At 43.8% G+C, this 22,912-nt stretch overlaps 2 protein-coding genes across 6 annotated transcripts in view; one reads left to right on the forward strand and one right to left on the reverse strand.

Annotated features, from left to right (window-relative positions):
- hps3 (HPS3 biogenesis of lysosomal organelles complex 2 subunit 1) overlaps positions 1-22,912 on the reverse strand; it is a 77,156-nt gene that overhangs the window by 43,415 nt on the left and 10,829 nt on the right. For 4 of the 5 annotated variants that reach the window (XM_063045378.1, XM_063045376.1, XM_063045375.1 and 1 more), the window contains exons 4-8: positions 21,296-21,467; positions 13,728-13,813; positions 11,159-11,351; positions 3,448-3,529; positions 1,796-1,947 (exon numbers count right to left, since the gene is read on the reverse strand). In XM_063045378.1, coding sequence (XP_062901448.1) covers positions 1,796-1,947; positions 3,448-3,529; positions 11,159-11,351; positions 13,728-13,813; positions 21,296-21,467 — 685 coding nt within the window. The remainder of the gene's footprint in view (positions 1-1,795; positions 1,948-3,447; positions 3,530-11,158; positions 11,352-13,727; positions 13,814-21,295; positions 21,468-22,912) is intronic. The other variant, XM_063045377.1, reaches the window with a different exon arrangement.
- Positions 12,589-22,912, forward strand: part of LOC134345161 (transmembrane protein 145-like) — an 81,810-nt gene continuing 71,486 nt past the window's right edge. The window contains exons 1-2 of the mRNA XM_063045381.1: positions 12,589-12,835; positions 15,457-15,605. The gene's annotated coding sequence lies outside the window, so the exon portion shown is untranslated. The remainder of the gene's footprint in view (positions 12,836-15,456; positions 15,606-22,912) is intronic.

Genomic DNA, 22,912 nt, shown 5'->3' on the forward strand with positions numbered 1-22,912 from the left:
ATCAGATTCCTTCTTCTCCAGCCTTGACCTTTCCCACCCACCTGGCTTCACCTGTTGCCTTCCAGCTAGCCTCTTTCCCCTCCCCCTAACCTTTTATTCTGGCATCTTCCCCCTCCCTTCTCAGTCCTGAAGAAGAGTCTAGGCCCGAAACATCAACTGTTTATTCATTTCCATGGATGCTGCCTGGCCTGCTGAGTTCCTCCAGCATTTTGTATGTGTTGCTTTGGATGTCCAGCATCTGCAGACTTTCTCCTGTTTAGAATTGTTGTGTGTCATGGCTGGGAAACGACTGCTAACTGGGTTATATTGATGATGCTAGCTTGTAGACCAAGCAGTTACCATCAATAATTGTTCCCTAATGCACGTGAGAAGCTGCCAGTCCGCAGAGGTGTAGCTCAAACATTGCCACAATATCTCATTTATTCTTCTCTCAGCATCTGAGCAACACTGGCACAGGGACCACTCATTGCTCTTAAACTAGCAGACAAAAACAAGATCAGCTGCTTAGCCCTGATAGTACTCTCATCTCTGAAACCATTTTTACAAAGGGGTTTCACGATTCAACACTTTGGAACGCCTGGGGTTACAGACTGAGAAAGGAAGGCAGTTCTCCTATTCAGGAAGACATCAGTAAACCTGATTGATTTTTTTTTACATGATTGTTTCATTAGATCAACTAGATTTAAATTGCACAGCTCTCAGGGCAGGATTGAAACTGAGTTCTCCAAATTATTGCATAACTTTGTTATTTACTGTAAATGACTTGTCCTGACCTCTGGATTATTAGTCTTGTAATTTAAATACTGAGGCACCATGGCTCGATTGTGTGGTACTGCATTGTGTTCACATTGCCATTTTTAAATAAATGATGCCTCAAAGGATTATTAACATTAATTAAAAATAAATCATTAATGTTAGGCACAGTGTAAGTACTCGGTAGCCTTTCAGAGTTATCGAGAAAATCTAACATAGCGTCAACATAGACACCCACATGTACAGTACTGTGCATATATAGCTAGGGTGCCTAAGACTTTTGCACGGTACTGAAGTAATTTTATGTATTGCAGGGCACTGCTGCTGCAAAAAAACAACAGATTTCATGACATATGTGAGTGATGATAAACCTGATTCTGATGTGGGTCTCTAATGTGGACCGAGTGGGAAGGAGGGCAGGGAGAGGGGAATCATGGTTGAGAAAAGGGGTAAGAAGAAAGCAGGGAGCAGGAAGCACCAGAGAGACATTCTGTAACTGTTTGGAATCAAATAACCTTGCCTGGTGTCTCAGGTCTGCGTGTCTCTATACCCGCACCACACACCACTCCTGACACTCCTCCTCTGCCACCTGTCCCACACCCCTCCTGTGGCACTCCACCCTCACCATTCCCAACATCCTTTGCTCCTGCCACCTTTACAAACTTGCTCTCTGTTCCACGTTGACAAATACAGTACTGCACCCTAGCTACAGTATATATATATATATATATATATGTGTGCCTGAAACATTTGCACAGTACTGTAGATCAGAGACATCCTCAACACTATTACGCACATTGGTTTTGGTACCTAGGGACTTGGGTCTGATAATCATGTGGATACATCTGTAGTAAAATGTCGTTAAATATTCCTTGCTACAAGGGAGGTAAAACGATCAATTTGGATCCAATAATGAACTCGGTTATCGGGCTTCATTTAGATTTTCTTTCTGATTTGCAAGCTGCCCTTTGGGATTGATTCATCAGGGAAAGCCATTATGCCCAAATGCTATGGAGTGACAGGCTGAAACAAAATTACTCACGATCCTTTACTGGATTCATTCTGTCTGCTTTGTGCGTTGAATTCTGCTTTGGACAGCAGTATTAGGTGGTTCCTGGAATGGCACACAGCTCTCAACCCGATAAAGAGTTGCATACGCAGGGCAGACACAGGCAGGAAGAATGGTGGACAGGCCTAAATTTAAAAAAAAAAACAGGAGGGAAAATAATGACATTTACATGATGTGTCCATACACAATGGTGAGGCATTTAACAGTAAAGCATTCTCTGCCAACCACCACCACTGCTCCAAGTTTACTTCTGAAAATCATCTTTGAGGATATTCTAAAGGGTAAAGGTTCACCTGTTCAGCCCAAAGGATTACATTCCAGTCTGTGAAATAAAGGATTAAGACTGAATTCTAGCAGTTAAGCACTGATTGCGGATGCTCCCATGCTAGAGCATAACAGGTAGGACGGGAAAACCAAAGAGCCCACTTGAGCACGTGACTGATACAATTGTTAGTGTCATTTCACTTTCCAGCTCTCGATTCCCTGTAGTCCAAAAATCAGCTGTGAATACACTTAATAATCCAGCCTGTACAATCCCTGGGATGGAGAATTACAGAGGCTCGTCACCCTTGATGCCTATTTCATGGTAGCATGAGGAGCAATACTCTACAGCACCAGCTGTAAAATCGGGGTTGAAATCTCACTGCTTTCTCTGAGGAGTTTGCATGTTTGCTCCCTGGTCATGTGGATTTCCTCCAGGGGCTCTACTTTCCCCCACATTGCAAAGACATGTGGGTTAGTAAGTTATGGGCATGCTATATTGAGCTTGAAGTATGACGATACTTGCAGGCTGCACTCTCTACATCCTTGGATTGTGTCAGTCATTGATGAAAACAATGCATTTCATTGCAACACACACACACACACACACACACACATATACACACACAAAATGCTCAGCTGGTCAGGCAGCCTCTATGGAAAGGAGTAAACAGTCAACATTTCGGGTCAAGACCCTTCATCAGGTCTGAGAAGGCAAGGGCAAGATGCCCGTTAAAAGGTGGGGGTGGGAGGGAATAGGCTAACTGGAGGGTGATAGTTGAAGCCAAGTGTGTGGGAAAGGTCAAGGGCTGGAGTAGAAAGACTCTGATAGGAGAGAAGAGTGTGCCATTGGAGAAAGGGAAGGAGGGGGGGACCCAGGGGGAAGTAATAGGTAGGTGAGAGAAGTGAAAGGTCAGAGTGGGGAATAGAGGACGGGGAGGGGGGGTTGAAACCATTATTCATCCCATCAGGATGGAGGGTACTGTACTCAAAAAGAACGTAAGGTGTTGCTACTGCATCCTGAGGATGGCCGCACTTTGGCTCAAGAGGAGGCCACACGTCGACACATTGGAATGAGAATCAAAATTAAATGCATTTCACTGCAGGCTTTCATGTACACGTGATAAATAAAGCTAATCTTTAAAACAACTGTTAAAAGTAATTCCTTCTCTACTCACTCCAGATCTCAGAAGATCCTGTGGCAGTTTCTAGTAAGAGGGAATTAATTTCATAGAGTATCCCAAGTCAACAATTTACCCTCAATCAATAACATTGATTTAATTGACATTGTGTTAAAGGGAAACTTAAAAGCAATCATAGAGAACAAAAGATCACTGCTATATTATTATTAGCTAAATAAGTACCTTGTTATTAGTGTCAATTTCAGGATCAATATCTCGAGCAGCTACTGCACTGCATCTGACACTGTAACACAGCAAGTGATTCCTGTCAATGAACGAGGAAAATGCATTAGTCAGGAATAATCATCATGTTAAGAGCCATCAGTGAACATGGTTCCACTGAGGCTGCGAGCTCTGCGCGGGTGTCATACAAGATATTCAAGCCCATTATAAAACTTTATAAAACTCTGGCTAGGCCACATCTGGAGTATTGCGTACAGTTCTGCTCGCCCCAGTATAGGAAGGATGTTGAGGCTTCAGAGAGGATGCAGAAGAGGTTCACCAGGACACTGTCTGGTTTAGGGGGAAGGGGCCATTGTGAGAGATTGGATAAACTTGGGCTGTTTTCCCTGAAGCACCAGAGGCTGAGGGGAGATCTGATAGAAGTTTATAAGATTATGCGAGGCATAGATAGAGTGGACAGAGAGTATCCAAGGTTGAAATATCTAACACCGGAGGGCATGTATTGAAGGGGAGAGCGGGAGAGCTCAAGGGGATGTGAGGGGTAAATATTTTACTCAGGCTGTGGTGGATGCCTGGAATGCGCTACCCGATATGGTGGTACAGGCAAATACAGTGGAGGCTTTTAAGAGATGTTTATATTGGCACATGAACGTGAGGACATGGTGTAAGTAGGAGGGATTCGAGTTTAGGTGTTTTTGATTTGCTTTTTAGCTGGTTCAGCACAACATTTTGGGCTGAAGGGACTGTCCCTGGGCTGTACTGTCTATGTCCTGTGTTCTATTACCACTGGTCACAAATGTGTCTGCAGTAGTCTGATGGCCATTCTGGCAAAGTAAAGCACGATAGCAAAGTGATGAAACAGAATATATTACTGAGCAGAATAGCTTTCGTTACAGGATTATCTCATTTCCTGATTCCCAGTGTGTGAAAGCTTAATTATATTATAAAACTCACAGCATTGCTCCAGGAAAAAGAATATTCACTATTTTGTACATTAACTAGTCTTGGTTCTTCCATTACAGACTATACCCATCTCAAGATTGCTTAAGGCTGTTTCCAGTGCACAAGTGTAAAGGAGAATGAAATAGTTGTCACTCCAGCTCCAATGCAGCTCAAAAAAAACACAATAAGATAAAGAATGTTAGAGTGATTTTTGGGTTTAGGACATATACATTTAACAATTGACTTTGGCTAATAGTCTTCACATCTGAAAATGTGCATTTAATTTGGCGTGGAGCTCTGAACAATGGATGCCTAAAGGCTGTGAATCCCAGTCCAGTCAATGCTGATTAAAATTCATTTGGATATGTGTGGCGTGGATGTGAATCAGGAGGTGTGAAGGCTGTATGTAGTTTCAAAGAAAGCATTGTCCATACATTGTAAATATGGAGTGAACTTTGATGTTTGGCACATAAAATATCGAGCCCCATGTTGGGCCAGCAAGACCTTGCCCCGAAAAAGGTCTTCCTATCATGCCTGCTGTACCTTATTTTGTCGAATAAAGAAGCTGCTTCGTATCTACCAGTAATTTTCTCTAGTACCTTCATTCATGTAACAAGAACACAATAATAAAACACAATAAATACACAAAATAGCTTATATACATAGATTGTATGTACAGTACTCTTGCAAAAGTCTTAGGCACATATACAGTATATAGCTAGGATATAAGGTAATTTTACTTACTGCACTGTATTGCTGCCGCAAAATAAAAACAAATTTCATAACAAATAAGAAACGGTAAACCTGATTCTGATATGGGTCTCTATTGTGAAGTGAGAACGGGAAAGGGGCAGGGAGAGGAAGTCTCAGAGACATTCTGTATTGATCAATAAACCAACTGTCTGGAATCAAGTAGCTTTGCCTAGTGTCTCAGGGCTGGGTGTGACTGCACCTCTGCCACCCCTCGCCCCTTGCACCACACCCCTCCTGCAGCACTCCATCCTCATCATTCCCAACATCCTTTGCTTCCACCAGATTTATCAAACTCGCTCTCTGCTCCATGTTGACAATTTTTGAGTCTGGTGGTCTAGGCATGGATGCAATTTAGCCTCCTTACTGATTGAACTGGGGCCAGACCATGAACAGGGTGGATGGCATCCTTCATGATTTTACCAGCCATTTTGCAGCACAATTCTGTACATACGTCTCTGATGGCAGGTAGACTGGTGCCAGTGATGCATTGTGCAGTCTTATACAGCCTCCTTTTGCCACAGAGCAGTTTCCACACCATGCAGTGATGCAGCATTTTGGGATGCTCTCTGCTGCGCATCTGTAGAAAGACACGAACATAGATGTGCATAGTCCAGCTCTCTTCAGCCCCCTCAGAAAGTAGTGGTGTTGGTGAGCTTTCCTGATTGTGTAGAATGTGTTCCGGGACGATGAGAAAATGCGTGAGATGTGAACGCCCAAAAGTTTGAAGATACTCGCAGTTTCCACTGCTCTGCCACTGATGTGAGTGGTATGTGTGCTCCTGAAGTCAAGAACAACCTCCTTGGCCTTGTTGACATTGAGGAAGTGGTTATTTGCCTAGCACCAGGCTTGAGCTCTTCCACCTCCTCTCTGCAGGCAATACCAAAAAGGATTCAAGTAGGCCATTGCAATACTTCTCGATTTTTTTCCTTATCAGAAACTTTCTCATTATAAAACATATTTTAATCACAACATATACACATTAAATACAGCCATGTTTTTTTACATTCATCGTAACATCAACACATTTCCTTACAATCAACATTGCCACTCACATTTATTGCTTAAATAAGGCAGAGATTTAAAAAAATATTTAGAGGTACACCAAGTAACAGGCCTGCACCATCCAATTATACCAATGTGACCAAATAACTTACTAACCTGTACGTATTTGGAATGTGGCAGGAAAGCAAAGCACTTGAAGGAACCCCACACTGTCACAGGGAGAACGTACAACCCCCTTACGGACAACGGTGGAATTGAGGCCAGTTTGCAGGCACTGTATTAGTGTTATGTTAACTTCTACACAATCACGTCACCCTTGTTTGAGAGGACCCAACCCCTGTGTCCAAATGCAGTGGGACCCTAGTCTGCAGTCTTTCCTCACAGAGCCTTGGCTACACTGAGCTGTACTGCAATCCTCAGCAAGTACTTCTGCAACTTGGAAAGGGTCAGTTAACAGCACACACTTCTAAACATCTGCTCACATTGGAAGAACAGGCAGATCAAAGTGTATCTTGATAATCTTCAGAGTCGATGTTTGCCACGGTGCACATCCCTGGTAGCAACCTGTGGATCAGAGACCAAATTTACACGTCTGCTGAGCAGAAATGTTGACAAGGACCACAACAGCTCTTTCTAAACCTTCTCAATGAATGTATAGTCCACAAGAGGGTGGATGATCCTTTCACATGCACCACAGCTGTTTCAAGTGCAGTGGGATTCAGGCTCCAATAGCATTTGGTGGGGTCTTTCATTGATTCTATTATAGTTATTATTCTTTCATGGATTTACCGAGTATGTCTGCAAGAAAATGAATCTCAGGGTTGTATATGGTGACATATATGTACTTCGATAATACATTTACTTTGAACTTTGAATGAATAAAGGTCAGAATGAAAGCAATACAAGGATCCTCTAACTCTCCAACTGATTGGTCCACTGAATAGGTCAAATAACAAACGTTGAAAGTACATAGTTCATCTGCATCCCCCCAGTGCTATCACATATTTCCTGTAGAATCAGAATCAGGCATAACATCACTGGTGTATGTTGTGAAATTTGCTGTTTTACGGCAGCAGTATATTGCAATATATAATAACTATAAATTACAATAAGTGTACATTAAAAAATTACTGAAGTCATGCAAAAGAAAGGAAAAAAGTGAGGGAGTGTTTATGTGATCATGGTCCATTTGGATATCTGATGGCAGAGGGGAACAAGCTGTTCCTGAAACATCCAGTGTGAGTGTCTTCAGGCTGCTTTACTTCCTCCTTGATGGTAACAATAAGAAGAGGGCTTGCACTGGGTGATGAAGGTCCTTAATGATGAATGCTGACTTTTTGAAGCATCACCTTTTGAAGGTGTCCTGGATGCTGGGGAGACTAGTGTTCACGATGGAGCTGGCTGAGTTTACAACTTTCTGCGGCTTTTTCTGATCCTGTGCCGTGGCCCCTCCACACCAGACACTGATGTAACCAGTTAGAATGCTCCCCAGGGTACACCTATAGAAATTTGTGAGTGCCTTTGGTAACACAACAATTCTGCTCAGACTCCTGACAAAATATAGCCTTCTTTGTAATTGTGTCAATATATTGAACCCAGGATGGGTCTTTTAGATGCTCACACTTTCCACTTCTGATCCCTCAATGAGGACTGGTGTGTGTTCCCTAGACTTCACCTTCCTGAAGTCCTTTATCAGTTCTTCGGAACACTGACATTGAGTGTAAGGTTGTTGCTGTGACACCATTCAACCAACTGCATTGTTTCCTTGAACAAGTGCTATCCCATGAATAAAAAGTAGCATAGGATTCTATTTTCTATATTGGGATCACATTCTTATGGAGAACATTTGTAGAGTGTTTGGCAGATTTGATGACAAATGCAATACAAGATGCTGCAAGGAAGCATCCATGGATGGAAAAGGACAGTTGACCTCTCGGGTCCAGATCCTTCATCTGGGCTAAAATATATTCATTTCCCTCCAAAAATGCTAACTCCGCACTGGGTCTCCACCAGTGTCTTTTACGCTGATTCCAGCTTCTGTTCTCTGGTAGCTCCCAGATGACAAACACTGCTATTGAGGCTGGGTAATCCAGAACAAGGGAGAAAGTGTCAGGATATGGAGGAGAAGCCATTTAAAGTCAGAGAACAGATGGGTAGCTGATGGCTGGCAAGTACACATTGAGCAGAAGGATCCATTCCATGCAATGAGGAAGATATACTTCATTGATTAGGATGGTTTATTACACTGGACAAGTATTTTTTTGGTAGTGTTGCTTCCTCAGAATTTATATATATATATATATTTTTGTTTATGATAGACCACTTGAAGCGGAACACAAATACAATTTCAGGCTACTTGCATCATGTAGAAATTTGGAGAAACAGGGAATTAACTTTTATTGAACGTAATTACTTTCACTGAATAATGGTGCTGGCACTTTGCAGTAGTTTAACTAAGCTAGAAGTGTTTTGTTGATGATTTACATTTGTACTCAGTGCCTGAGGCTTCTCACTTAAGTGTCCAACAATAATCAGCCAGCACTGATGGATTCCAGTCACCCTGATACTGTTTCTCCATGACTGCAATGTCCTGGTGGCGTCTTTCACCATACTCGTCACTGACAGTGACAGGATTTGCAGGGAAGAAGTCTAAATGGGAATGCAGAAAACGAGTCTGTAGGGACATGCTGCACTTAATGGTTTTGTATGCTTGAAGCATGCTGTCAACCAGCTGCACGTAGTTTGGTGCTCGGTAGTTGCCAAGAAAATTTTCAACAACATCCTGGAATGCTTTCCATGCAATTTTCTCCAGTCCCACTGGAAGTTCTTTGAATTACCTGTCATTGATGACCTGTCGATTTGTGGACCAACAAAAATGCCTTCCTTCATCATAGCATCAGTTATTCTGACTTGCATTATGAATTGAAAAAACAAATACAGGTGATTTTTTAAAAAATGGTGCACGATATGAAAATCACTATGGAATTTTCTTGAATAATGGCCCAAAATCCACAAGATACCCCCCAAAAGTATTCAGGAAGCAAAGTCTTTCTTGTTCAGCATTATCTAAAGGACTGTAGATGCCTGCTCTGTGTATTCAAGGCAGAAACCAAAAAAACATCCGGCTTTAAAAGGAATTAAAGGATGTGGAATTGAGTTGGAAACGTGGAATTACTAAATGGTAGAGTAGCCCTGAAGAACCATGTGAACCAACCACGTTCCTACTTCATGTGCTGTGTACTGAATGAAAGCATTGTTCCATGGTGATTGCAAGCATTTTATAGAACTCCATTCACCAACGTCTATAAACTGGTGGATTCTAACACTGCAACTTAAACACTCATGTCAGCTGATTGATATTAAAGTGAACTAATGAACCGTGGGAGTGGTTCTAAAGTCTAATTTTAACTGCAGCTCAAAGCAAAACATGCAAGGAATGTAAGCTAATGGATCATTTTACTGGTTACTTTACACAAAAATTCCCATGACAGTGTAGGTTTCCTCCTGGTGCTCTGGTTTCATAAATACAACACAGAAATCTACAGCACATTACAGGCCCTTTGGCCCACAATGTTGTGCCGACCATGTAATCTACTCTAGAAACTCTCTAGAATTTTCCTACTGCATAGCCCTCTATCTTTCTAAGCTCCATGTACCTACCTAAGAGTCTCTTAAAAGTCCCCATAGTATCCGCCTCCACCACTATTGCCAGCAGTGCATTCCACACACCCACCACTTTGTGTGAAAAACTTACCCCTGCCATCCCCTCTATACCTACTTCCAAGCACCTTAAAACTATGCCCCCCATGCTAGCCATTTCAGCCCTGGGAAAAAGCCTCTGACTCTCCACACGATCAATGCCTCTCATCATCTTATACATCTCTATCAGGTCACCTCTCATCCTCTGTCGCTCCAAGGAAAAAAGGCCAAGTTCACTCAACCCATTCTCAAAAGGTACATCCTCCAATCCAGGCAACGTCCTTGTAAATCTCCTCTGCTCCAACATTACAAAGGTGTGTGGGTTAGTAGGTTAACTGGACACAAGGGGGTAATTGGGCAGTGCGAGCTCATTGGGCCAGAAGGGCCTGTTACTATTGCTGTATCTCTCAATAAAACTGTATGATCTGCATTACTTCTATCAGTGCCTAGTCATCTCTACAGAGGTTTAAACACACTCACCACTGTGGTAGAAGGTCAGCGTTCAAGTTTATTACAGAGCTTAATGAAAGATCCCATACTGCTAGACCAGTGCAGGTCTGAGCTATTATGAACAGAGATGACCCACAACTGTGTTGCCACACACAGCTCCAATCCGATCAAATTTGCAGATGACACGACGTAGATTGGCCTTATTTCGAGTGGTGACAAGACAGCCCACAGAGGAGAGGTTAACACCCTGACACAGAGGTGCCAATCTCTCCCTCAATGTCCAAAAAACTGATTGTGGATTACAGGAGGGATGGAGACAGGCTCACCCTGATCTGCATTAATAGGACTGCAGTTGAGAGGGTGAGTAGTTTCAAGTTCCTCAGTATACACATCACCGAAGATCTCACCTGGTACAGATGTAAGATTTAAATACATTCACTTCAACTTCTCAGCACCGTCAGGTAAAGTATCCAAGGAAGAGCATGGGAGAGATTTATCACAGCATCCAGTACCATACAGGCACCTCAAATCAACATCAAAACAGTTTACCTTGTCGTAAGACTGAAATCTATCAGGCTTTTCTACCTTAGGAGTTCCTAATGTTTTTTTTGGTCACGGAGCCTTACCATTAACCGAGGGGTCCGTGGACCCGAGGTTGGGAATGCCTGCTCTACCTCTATTTCCCATCCTATTTTCTACATCACATGGCTATACTTAAAAAGGACTCTTCGAGATGTCTCAAAAGGGATGCAGGAGGTGTTTCGTGAAAGCAAGTCTCTCCATATATCATTGCACCTCAAAACATACAAAGCACAGTGCAGGGCCACATCCTTGAGCTCAGATGCCAGAATGGTCCTCATCATACCTGGTGATGACATGCAAGAGCTGGGAACTCAGCATTGCTTGCTTCGCCTTCTCTGGGTAACTGTAGGTGGAGAGCTCCTGCACCATATTGCCAACAGAGTACAGGTAGCCTGTGTGCGGCAACGAAAAGAAACAGAACAGGCTGAGCATTTGCCTCTCCTTCCTCCCCGGAGAACCGTTTGGTTCCAAGTCTCCTAGACCAAAGCAGAAAACAATAGTCAGTTGGCCTTGAGTAGTCACAGCCAGAGCCACCTGGATTTCAGCAGACAATTGCCCTTCTCCAAACCCATACGCAGACAGACACACACCCCAGAAGGCAGTGATATATTACACACTGATATGGAAAAATGTATTAAATAGTCTTCTTATTGAAAATTAGATGGCCAACAGCTTTGCTTATCACAGCAGATGGTTGCCAAACATTTAAAAGCATCTTTCAGACCAAAAATATCAATCATTGGGACATGGTAAAGTAGAGAGGTCTTGGTTTCCCTTCTGCACAAGACACTGTCTTTGTTGCATATCTGTCCTGTTAACTTGAGTTCATTTTCCCCCTCATATATAAGGGTATCCAGATGATGCATGCAAAATTATATGATCAAATTAGTTACTACCCTATCATTGCTTAGTTATTAAATCTACAAACTTCATATAATCAGTGTTAATCCCTAAATTTATGTAATAAAACTGAACTCATCAGAAACGGTAGCGTAGAGGTATCAGCACCAGACTTCGGGACAAAAGGTCCGGAGTTCAAATCCAACTCCAGCCGGCTCCCCTGCACGTTTTCCATCCGTGCTGGGTTACAAGCTGGTGATCTCTTTGGAAACTCACCCGGCAGAAGGCAATGGCAAACCACTGCTGTAACTTGCCTCGTACGCGGTTCCCCACTACGTCAGAGAGGCGTAGAGGGAAATCGTCCACTGACAGGAGAAACTCCGGATGCGACATAACCTTCCCTTCCATTCCATCAGAAATAGGCTTCAATTTTAACACCTTTGTTCCAGCACATTAGCAGTTTGATTGCAAATTATTAGCACTTTGCATCTTCAACCTTTCTGCATTTGCTCATAAACGTAGACCATGGAAAATAACAGCAGCGTATAGGCCCATCGGCCCACGATGCTGTACTGACCTTTCAATCTACACCACGATCTACCACACTCTTCCCTCGACATGGCCTTCCATTTTTCTTTCATTCATGTACCCACCTAAGAATTTCCTAAATGCTCCTAATGCGCCTGCCTCAACCACCACCCCTGGTGGGGCATTCCACGCACCCACCACTCCTCTTGTTAAAAAAAAACTTACCTCTGACATCCCTCTATACGTTGCTCCATCCACTTTGTAACTAGCCAGGAAATATACTAGCCATTTCCACCCTTGTACCTCTTTGATTATGAAGCCCAAATTCCTTTGTGCCTTCTTTTTTTTTGTAGATCCATTTCTGGTTTTCTATTTCTCCTGTTTCTCATTTACTCTGTTGTGATGATTTGGTTAATATTTGCAACCTTCAATCACACTACTTGTGTTTAAACATCATCTGATTTGTTTTACATCATTCTGCTTTCCCTCTCCTTTAAAACCAGCTTCTAACTAGACTTCGTTTCTTGGCTTTGCCCATACCTTGTTGGCTGAATCGAGTCTGTCAGATGAGTCCGAGCCCATTAAGTGGAAGGTAGGGTGCAATTGTCTTCAAGAAGTTGGAATTGCGTGGGGGATTAATTGTCTTGGAAGGGGCAGGGGGTTTATTTATTGAGATACAGCAAAGAGTAGGCCCTTTTGGCCCTGTCGAGCCGCACCACCCAGCCACCCCAATTTAATCATAGCCTAATCATGGGGCAATTTACAATGACCAATTAACCTACCAACTGGTATGTCTTTGGACTGTGGGAGGAGACCTACACCGTCAAGGGAAGACTGTATTAATTCTTTAAAGGCAGTGGTGGGAATTGAACCTGGATCGCTGGTACTGTAAAGCGTAGCGCTAACCACTACACTACTGTGCCGCTTGTGTAGGGAGTGATTGAGAGAAATGTATGCACACGGACTCACCTGCAGTAGCTGGAAGGGGAAGCACAATCTGGGAGGAAGCTAGACATTATAAGATCATAAATCTAAAGGAGATGGCCAAAATTACTAAGAAACACGTGTCAAAAGGTGAAGTGCTCTGTCTGGTTGATTATGGATTCTTTTGCAAAGAGACCCTTCTGGTTCTGCTTGACTTGTGCTGTGAATTTGCACCGAGCAATGAGCAAAGTAGTCAGCTTCAAGACTTCCTTCTTTTCCTTCCCCATCTGACAGGACCGCACACAACTCGATTCACAGAAATGTCCACCAGAGTCAAAAGGCTGTGGATTCACTCGTTACCCTAAACCACCTCTCAAACCCCATCCCTTCTGAGTGTAGATTTGAGGCTGAAAGTTCTGCATAAAACTAGGCTCCTGCAGGAAAGCAAACACCACACAATGAACATACATAGAACGTAGAAATTTCCACACATTACAGGCCCTTCGGCCCACAGTGTTGTGCCGACCACGTAACCTACGATGCATTCTATGTTACAGTACCTGCAGAAAATATTGGGAGCAGCTGTAAGGAGTGCAGTGATGTTTTCTCATCCAAGTAAATATGGGATAAATCTGGTGCAAAACGCCTTGGAATAAGGGGGAAAAAAATCAAATTAAAATTGATCTTTCAATTGTTAAACATTCAACATAACAAGAATCAGAACTGTGTAATGCAACTGTGGCATCGTGGTTTGCTGAAAGGTTTGTTGTTTTGGCTGTTGGAGATAAGTCAGAAAATGAGAAGCTTGGGTGGTTGCTGGTTAGGTTAAGTTGTTGACAATTGAACTGGTGAGAATTGAGTTTCTGTAATGACCACCAATCAACTGATTGAGAGGTATATAAAGGCCAAGCATTCCGAGGTCACTCAGTTGAACAGTGCACTGATGATGTCTGCTTGTACAGTGACAAGACGTTGGCAAATGGATTGCCAAGATTGGAGAGCAAATCAACACAACCTGTTTTGGCTGTGAGTGGCATACAACTGAATGATTTAATTAAGCTTTAAACTGGAATGAAGTGAATTAGTGAGATTTGAATGGGAGCATTTGGGAAAAAGAGAATTAAACAAACAAAAGCACAATTCATAAGAGCATGCAGCACAGAAGCCGTGCGGTGTTCCCGTTTTAAGATATACAAACATCATCATTGAATCAGTTTCCATTATCAGTTCCAGAATAAAACAACCTTTGCATGATAGCCATCTTCATCCCCCCCACCATTTCCATTCCCCTGGTTGTGACCCCTTTTGCAAGGGGAAATATTCCCCCTCATTTACTCTATACAAACACTTGCTAATGATAGGAGGTAGATTTTTGTGTTGGGTTTGAGCACAGAACACTGTTCACTTTTGGCAAGGGGATGACTCAAAGTGATTCCAACTAGTTCCTGTATAATTGGATAAGAGACAACAACAGTGATGTCAGCATCGTGAGTGTGGTATCACCCAGTGGATCATTTCCTTCAGCTTCCCTTTAGTGGTACCATCCATAGTCAACAGAAGGGGAACCAGATGTACTGGAGGGGATTACCAAAAACCTATTATAGTTAACAAAGACCCAGCAACTCTCTGTAGTGAGGTTCTTATTTCAGACTGAAGATCATAATTGGGTAATCACTGACCCCAAAATCTAAACCCGTGTCCCACTGCTCCTGGACGCAATACACCGAAACTGAACAATAATGACCTTTGAGTTCATGAGAATAATCTGGGAATGGAAAGATTGATGCACGAGGAGTGTTTGATGACTCTGGGCCTGTTCTTGCTTGAGTTTGGAATGGGGCGGGGGGGGAGGTGAAATCTCACTCAAAACTATCGAATACTGAAAGACCTTGATTAATAAACGAGGAGAGGATGTTTCCTATACTTGGGAGCACAGCCTCAGAATAAAAGGACTTTTCCTTAGATCAGAGGTGAGAAGGAATTTCTTTAGCCAAAGGTGGGATTCATTGCCACAGAGGCTATGGAAGCCAAGTCATTGGGTGTACTTAAAAGAACTTGACAGGCTCTTGATTAGTAAGGGCGTCAAAGGTTAAGGGGGGAAGGGAGGAGAATGGGGTTGAGAGGGATAATAAATCAGCTATAATGGAATAGCAGAGCAGACTCAATGGGCTGAAAGGCCCAACTCTAATCCTTTGTTTTCTGGTCTTAGTTCTGTCTTAATCTCAAGGGAATGGGTGAACCGGCCACCCAGCAGTAATTTAAACAAAACTTCATACTGTTCTCTTTCAGTACATCAGACAATTAACCATCAGATACATGAGCAGAAATTAGGCCATTCGGACCGTTGACTGTTTCAATTTGCAGCAACGTGGCGAGGAAGAATTGTCCATTTGGACCAGCATTAGGATTTATTTAAGTCAAGAAAAACTACTTGTCAGGTAAAGTAGATTCACGGTTTGAAACAATCAATTTAAAATCTGAATAGTTAATTTAAAACCACACAGCACTTACCACAGCTAATGGTAAACCTAATACCCGTCGGTCAGAAAACAGGAACAACAGTAGGTCCACCAGCCCTTTGAACCTATCATGGCTTATCCTTTATCTCAACACCAGATTCCTGCTTTTACTTTCTCCCTTCTCTTTCCACTGGCTCCCTTCTTCCCACCGCACCTTCCTTTATCTAATCCCATGCTCAATCTTCCTTCCCCATCAGATTTTCCATAATCTGCAGCCTTTAGTTGCCTCCAATTATCACCTTCCAACCTCATCACTATTGCCACTCAACCTCCTCCCTATTTACCCTCCTCACCTGGATCCACTTATCACACCACTTTATACTGGCCATCTCCCATCTATCTATTGCAGCGGTCCCCAACCACCGGGCCGCAAAGCATGTGCTACTGGGCCACGAGGAACCGATATGAGTCAGCTGTACCTTTCCTCATTCCCTGTCACGCACTGTTCAACTTGACATAGGGCTGCCAACTGTCCCGTATTTGCCGGGACATCCCGTATATTGGGCTAAATTGGTTTATCCCATACGGGACCGCCCTTGTCCCTTATTTCCCCCGCTAAGGTAGAGCATTCCTATGAAACCGTTCGTGCCGAAATGGCGTAAAGTGAAGAAGCAATTACCATTAATTTATATGGGAAAAATTTTTGAGCGTTCCCAGACCCAAAAAATAACCTACCAAATCATACCAAAGAACACATAAAATAACACTAACATATAGTAAAAGCAGGAATGATATGATAAATACACAGTCTATATAAAGTAGAAATAATGTATGTACAGTATAGTCAGGAAGATTAAGCCAAAACCGATTTGTGGGGAAAAAAAATTGGTACGTACGCGTATGCGCACATCACATATGTGCACGTCACGCATGCACACACAGGTGCCCGCACAAGGCTTCATGGTCATAGTAGTCTTTCCTGGGGTAAACACAAGTGTCCTGGGATTTGACTGACACTTTTGTCCCTTATTTGGGAGTGAGAAAGTTGGCAACCCTAACTGTAAAAGACATGTTGAGGTGAGTTTAACCCTACCTGAACACCCCGCCCCCCCCCAGTCAGCCGGTCCTCAAGAATACTATCAATATTAAACTGGTCCGCGATGCAAAAGAGGTTGGGGACCCCTGATCTATTGGTCCAACTGAAGGCTTCCCACCTGGAATATGGCCCGTCGAAAGTCCCTTCAACAGATGCTGCCTGATCAGCTGAGTTCCTCCAACGTCTGATTTGTTGCACTCCCCGTAACCCCCCCTTGATTGCATCTGGATATTTACTCATCTGCTTAAATATATTTATTGACTCAACTTGGACAGGCCTCTGAGATTATGAATTCCACAGGATTATAAAAAAAGCTATAAAAGAAATCAAGAAGTGAATTAGGAAAGCCAGGAGGGGCCGTGAAAAGTCCTTGGCAAGTAGAATTAAGGAGAATCCCAAGGCATTCCATACAGACATAATTAGGCAGAGGGTGGGACCACTCAGGGTTGGGGGGGGTGGGGGGTGTGGAAATGTTTGCTTGGATGCGAAAAATTTAAGTGAGGTCCTTAATGAGTACTTCACATCATTATTTACCAAGAAGGAAGTCAGGGAAATCAGTGCCAAAATTATTAATAAACTAGGCAATTTCGAAGTAAAGGAGGAAACAGTGTTGGGTCCCTTAAAGGTCACTAAGGTGGATAAGTACCCAGGGCACGATGGGATATACTCCAGGCTACTGAAAAAGGCAAGTCCAGAAATTGCTGGGGCCTTGATTGCTCTCTAGCCACAGGGATGGTCTCAGAGGGCTGGCGAGTATCTAATGTTGTTCCATTGTTTAAAGGGGGATAGCCAGGGATAATCCTGGAAACTATAGACCAGTAAATCGCATATCGGCGCTAGGGAATTTACTGGAGAGAATTCTTACAGAAAGGATTTATTAGCATTTGGAAGGCTATGGCCCAATTAAGTCGAGCCAGCATGGCTTTGTGGAGTGCAAGTCATATCTTATTAACTTAACTGAGTTTTTGGACAAGGTGGTAAGGGTGATCGATGAAGGTAGAGCTGTCTGCATGGATTTTACTATGGCATTTTACAAGGTCCCTCATGGGAGGCTCATCCTGAAAATTAAGATGCATGTGATCAATGGCGATTTGGCCATTTGGATTCAGAAATGGCTTGCGATAGAAGACAGATGGTGGTGATCAAAGGGACTTATTCTAGCTGGAGTTCTGTGATTAGTGGTGTTCAGCAGGGATCTGTGCTGGCACCTCTGCTGGTGATGTACACACAGCAAACAACCTTGTAGAAAGTGTAGGTGAGTGGGTTAGTAAGTTTGCAAATGATAGAAAAAAATTGAGGTTGTTGTGAGCAACACTCACAACACGCTGGAGGAACTCAGCAGGTCGGGCAGCATCTGTGGAAAAGATCGGTCGACGTTTCGGGCTGGAACCCTTCGTCAGGACTGAAGAGGGAAGGAGCAGAGGCCCTATAAAGAAGGTGGGTGGAGGGTGGGAAGGAGAAAGCTGGCCAGTTCCAGGTGAAAAACCAGGAAGGGGAAAGATAAAGGGGTGGGGGAGGGGAGGCAGGGAGGTGATAGGCGGGGAAGGTGAAGAAAGAATAGGGGAAAACACAATGGGTAGTAGAAGGAGGTGGAACCATGAGGGAGGTGATGGGCAGCAGGGGGAGGGGGCAGAGTGACATAGGGATAGGGGAAGGGAGGGGGAGGGAATTACCAGAAGTTGGAGAATTCTATGTTCATACCAAGGGACTGGAGACTACCTAGATGGTATATGAGGTGTTGCTCCTCCAACCTGAGTTTAGCCTCATCATGGCAGTAGAGGAGGCCATGTATGGACATATCTGAATGGGACTGGGAAGCAGAGTTGAAGTGGGTGGCTACTGGGAGATCCTGTCTGTTTTGGCGGACGGAGCGGAGGTGCTCGACGAAGCGGTCCCCCAATCTGCGTCGGGTTTCACCGATGTAGAGGAGGCCGCACCGGGAGCACCGGATGCTATAGATGACCCCAACAGACTCACAAGTGAAGTGTTGCCTCACTTGGAAGTACTGTCTGGGGCCCTGAATGGTGGCAAGAGAGGAGGTGTAGGGACAGGTGTAGCACTTGTGCTTACAGGGATATGTGCCAGGTGGGAGATCCGTGGGGAGGGGCGTGTGGACCAGGGAGTCGAGGAGGGACCGATCCCTGCGGAGGGTGGAGAGGGAAAGATGTGCTTAGTGGTGGGGTCCTGTTGAAGGTGGCGGAAGTTGCGGAGGATAATGTGTGGGATCCGGAGGCTAGTGGGGTGGTAGGTGAGGACAAGGGGAACTCTGTCCCTGTTGTGGTGGCGGGAGGATGGGGTGAGGGCCAAAGTGCAGGAAATGGAGGAGATGCGGGTGAGGGCATCATTGATGATAGCAGAAGGGAAACCACGATCCTTAAAGAAAGAGGACATGTGAGATGTCCTAGAATGGAAAACCTCATCCTCGGAGCAGATGCGGCAGAAACGGAGGAACTGGGAATAGGGAATGGCATGTTTGCATGTGGCGGGGTGGGGAGAGGTATAGTTGAGGTAGTTATGAGATGCATGTGGCAGGGTGGGAAGAGGTTGTTGTGAATAGCATTGATAACTGGCAAATAATACAGCGGGATATATGTCAGATGGAGTTTAACCCGGCCAAATGTGAAATGTTGCACCTTGGTAGGTCAAATATTAAGAGACAGTACACTGTTAAGGGCAAGACCCTTAACAGTGTTTATGAGCAGAGGGATCTCAGGGTTCAAGTTCATAGCTTCCTGAAAGTGGCTACACAGATTGATAGGGTGGTTAAGGCGGCTTATGGCATACTACCTTTATTAGTCGAGGCATGAGTTCAAAATTCAGGAATTTATGCTGCAGCTTTATAAATCTCTTGTTAGGAGTATTGCATACATTTCTGATCTCCCCATTATAGGATAGTTTTGTGGAGGATGCAGCAAAGGTTTACCAGGATGCTGCCTGGATTAAAGGCCATGTGCTATAATGAAAGTTCAGACAAGCTTGGTTTGTTTCTTTTCTGGAGCAGTGGCGGCCGAGGTGAGATTGGGTGGAGGTTTAATAGTTCATGAGAGGCATAGATAGAGTGGACAGACAGTATCTTTTTCCCAGGGTTGAAATGTCTAATACCAGAGGGCATGAACTTAAGGTGAGAGAGGGTAATTATAAAGGAGATGTGAGAGGCAAGTTTTTTTTTTGAAAAGACAGAGTGGTGGGTGTCTGGGTCAGTGGTAGAGGCAGATACTTTGGGGACTTTTAAGGGATGTTTAGCTAGGCACATGAATATGAGAAAAAAAAAAGGGATGTGGACATTGTGTAGGCAGAAAGGATTAAATTAGTAATCAAATGCCCAACTGTACTATTTCATTCAGCACAACACTGTGAGCGGAGAGGTCTGTTCCTGTGCTGTACTGTTCAATGTTCATCAACTTCTGCGTGAAAAAAAATTCCTCTTCCTCCCAGTACTGAATCGCCTATCCTGTGAGACACTGACCCCTCATGTGAGATCCCTGCCAAAGGGAACATTCTTCCCGTATCCAACACATCTCAACCAATCAGAATACAATGCACCTGCCCCCAACCCAATGATACAACAGTTCAGTCAAAGTTACTCCCAAAAACTGTTTGAGGTACGAAATGAAAATTCCCTTATGGAATTCGCATGAGGGAAAAAATAACTGAATGAACATAAAAGTGCAAAACAAACAAACTTTGCCAATTTTGACAAGTATTTGCATAACAGAAAATTGCATGAATGGCTTTCTTTCTAGAAAGTTAACAAACTTAGTCAACCTAACCTCTCCCCAGGTAGCAGGCTCATTATAACAGCAATCATTCTGTCACTTTGCCTAGTATTTTTAGTATTTGAGGAAAAAAATTGCGAAGCTCCACAATGGAGAATGAGAGCGAGACCGAGAGAACGAGATCAAAACAAGTGAAGGGGAAGAAAAATAAGTCGAGGAAGAAAATTGCAAAACTACGACCGAGCTGACAACACAGGCACTAACTGTAAACTGATCACAATTACGCAAGTGTGTAGATATTTCACAGGGCCACAAGGGGTTGCAAAAACAGAGGACGGCAACATCATGATGAGATTAATAAAACCTGGGGGGGGGGGCAGGCAATACTGAGGTGAATCGCTGTGGAATCCTCCCAGTGTAGAAGTCTCTGCCAATGGACTGTTTGACCCACTCTTTTTAGAGAGGAGGCTACACAGTGTCCAGGCCAGGATCTCGAGAATCAAAAACAGTTACTTTTGCCGAGCCGTCAGGCTGATCAACACCCTCACCCATTAACCCACCCAACCACCAACACTACATACACATCCCTAGCATTGCTTTACATACATACAATCAGTCTTTGTATATAGTGCTTACTTGTACAATGTGTTCTTAAGGATTGTTTTTATATTAATATTTAGTTTTGTTGTGTTCTTTATGCTTATTGTGTGTGTTCTTTCTGCTGCTTCACTTCATTCTTCTTTGCACTCACGTACTGAATGATGACAAAAAACCATCTTGAATATGGACCATTGGACAAGGAAACAAAACAAACCCTCCACACAAGTCAGCAGATCACAAGATCAACCCCGCCTTACCGGTAGAGAACTTGCCGGAGATGTAAACTATCCTGCAGCTCAGCGTTCAAAGCCTCCACACCGGTCCATTCCAAACTGATCGACACTCCCGATCCTGAAGCATCTTCACCAAGCAGTTCCAAAGAGCCTTGGAAGAGGACAAAATCATCCTGCTCTTGGCTCAGAGGTGCTTCTGAAAGAAACGCACAAAGCCAAAGATTGGTTAGCAAAGCTTGCGCCAGAGACACTCTGCATATAATGCTTCCATCTCTCTAATGTTCTGTGTCAATGCTACACTCTAAACAAAAGTGCCTGACAACATAGCACTTACAGAAGCTCTAAACCAACAGCAGATGATGCTTTCTAATAATAATGGTCCTGCCCATTGTTATACAGTTAGCTCAATACAGCTCAAAGAACAGGCCCTTTGGCTGAACCAGAATGCTGACCAAAGTTTGTGCTATGTGCCTGCATTTAGCTTACACCCCTCTAAATCAGCAGTTTTGGTATGGGTTTGGGTATTTGATCCTCCACAATATTCCGCGTGGGAATTTAAACTGGAGGTGGCAGTGTTTTTTTTACGAGGTCGAGCTGTGAGCTCGACATCAACCCGGCACGGATGGAGAGCGCGCTCAGGAGCGGTCTGTCACTGGATCGAACTCGGGAACCTCCGTTCTCGAGCCTGGCGCTGATCTCACTATGCCACCAGCCGACCTGTCCCGACCTTTTTTATGCCATGGACCAATACCATTAAGAAGGGGTTCATGGACCCCGGGTTAGGAATCCTTGCTTTAGACATTCCCTATCTATGCACCTGTCCAAGTGTGTTTTAAACATTGTTCTTGTACTTGCTTTGACCACTTTCTCTGGCAACTTGTTCCATGTATACACCACACTCTGTGTAAAGAAGTTTCCTCTCAGGTCCTTTTAACCTCCTCCCCCCCACCCCGCAACACCTTGAACCTATGCTTTCTAGGTTTTTGTTTGGAATTCCCTCACTCTGGGGAAAATGACTGTGTGCATTTTTCCTATCTATACCCCTTTTGATGTTATACACCTCCAAGGTCACTCCTCAGTCTCCTGCTCTCCAGGGTATAAAGTCCTACCCAGCCTGCCCAACCTCTCCCTAAAACTCAGACCCGATCCTGGCAACATCTTGTGAATCTTCTTTGCACTCCTTCCTGCTTAATGACATCATTCCTATCACACAGTGGCCAAATCTTTTCATGACAATCCAGGTATAACTTCACTATTGTCCTTCACAACTGCAACGTCCCATCTCCTGTACTCAGTACCCAGACTAATGAAGGCCAGTGTGCTCAACATCTTCTTCTTCACCACCTTGTTCTTGCCTTTACGAGAGAGATGTGGATTTAGGCTGAGGCAGGTTCTATGTTGTCGTTTAGTGTTAAATTGGATAGGTATATGGACAGGAAAGGAATGGAGGGTTATGGGCTGAGTGCAGGTCGGTGGGACTGTAAGAGTTCGGCATGGACTAGAAGGGCCGAGATGGCCTGTTTCCGTGCTGTAATTGTTATATGGTTATATGATGTGTTTCATTAACTGCAAGTCAAGAAAGTCATTGACAAAGGGATAGAGAAGTTACAAGTTGGGGCACACATTCTAACATTTCCAGCC

Source organism: Mobula hypostoma, chromosome 4 (assembly GCF_963921235.1).
Source record: "Mobula hypostoma chromosome 4, sMobHyp1.1, whole genome shotgun sequence".
NCBI lineage: Eukaryota > Metazoa > Chordata > Chondrichthyes > Myliobatiformes > Myliobatidae > Mobula > Mobula hypostoma.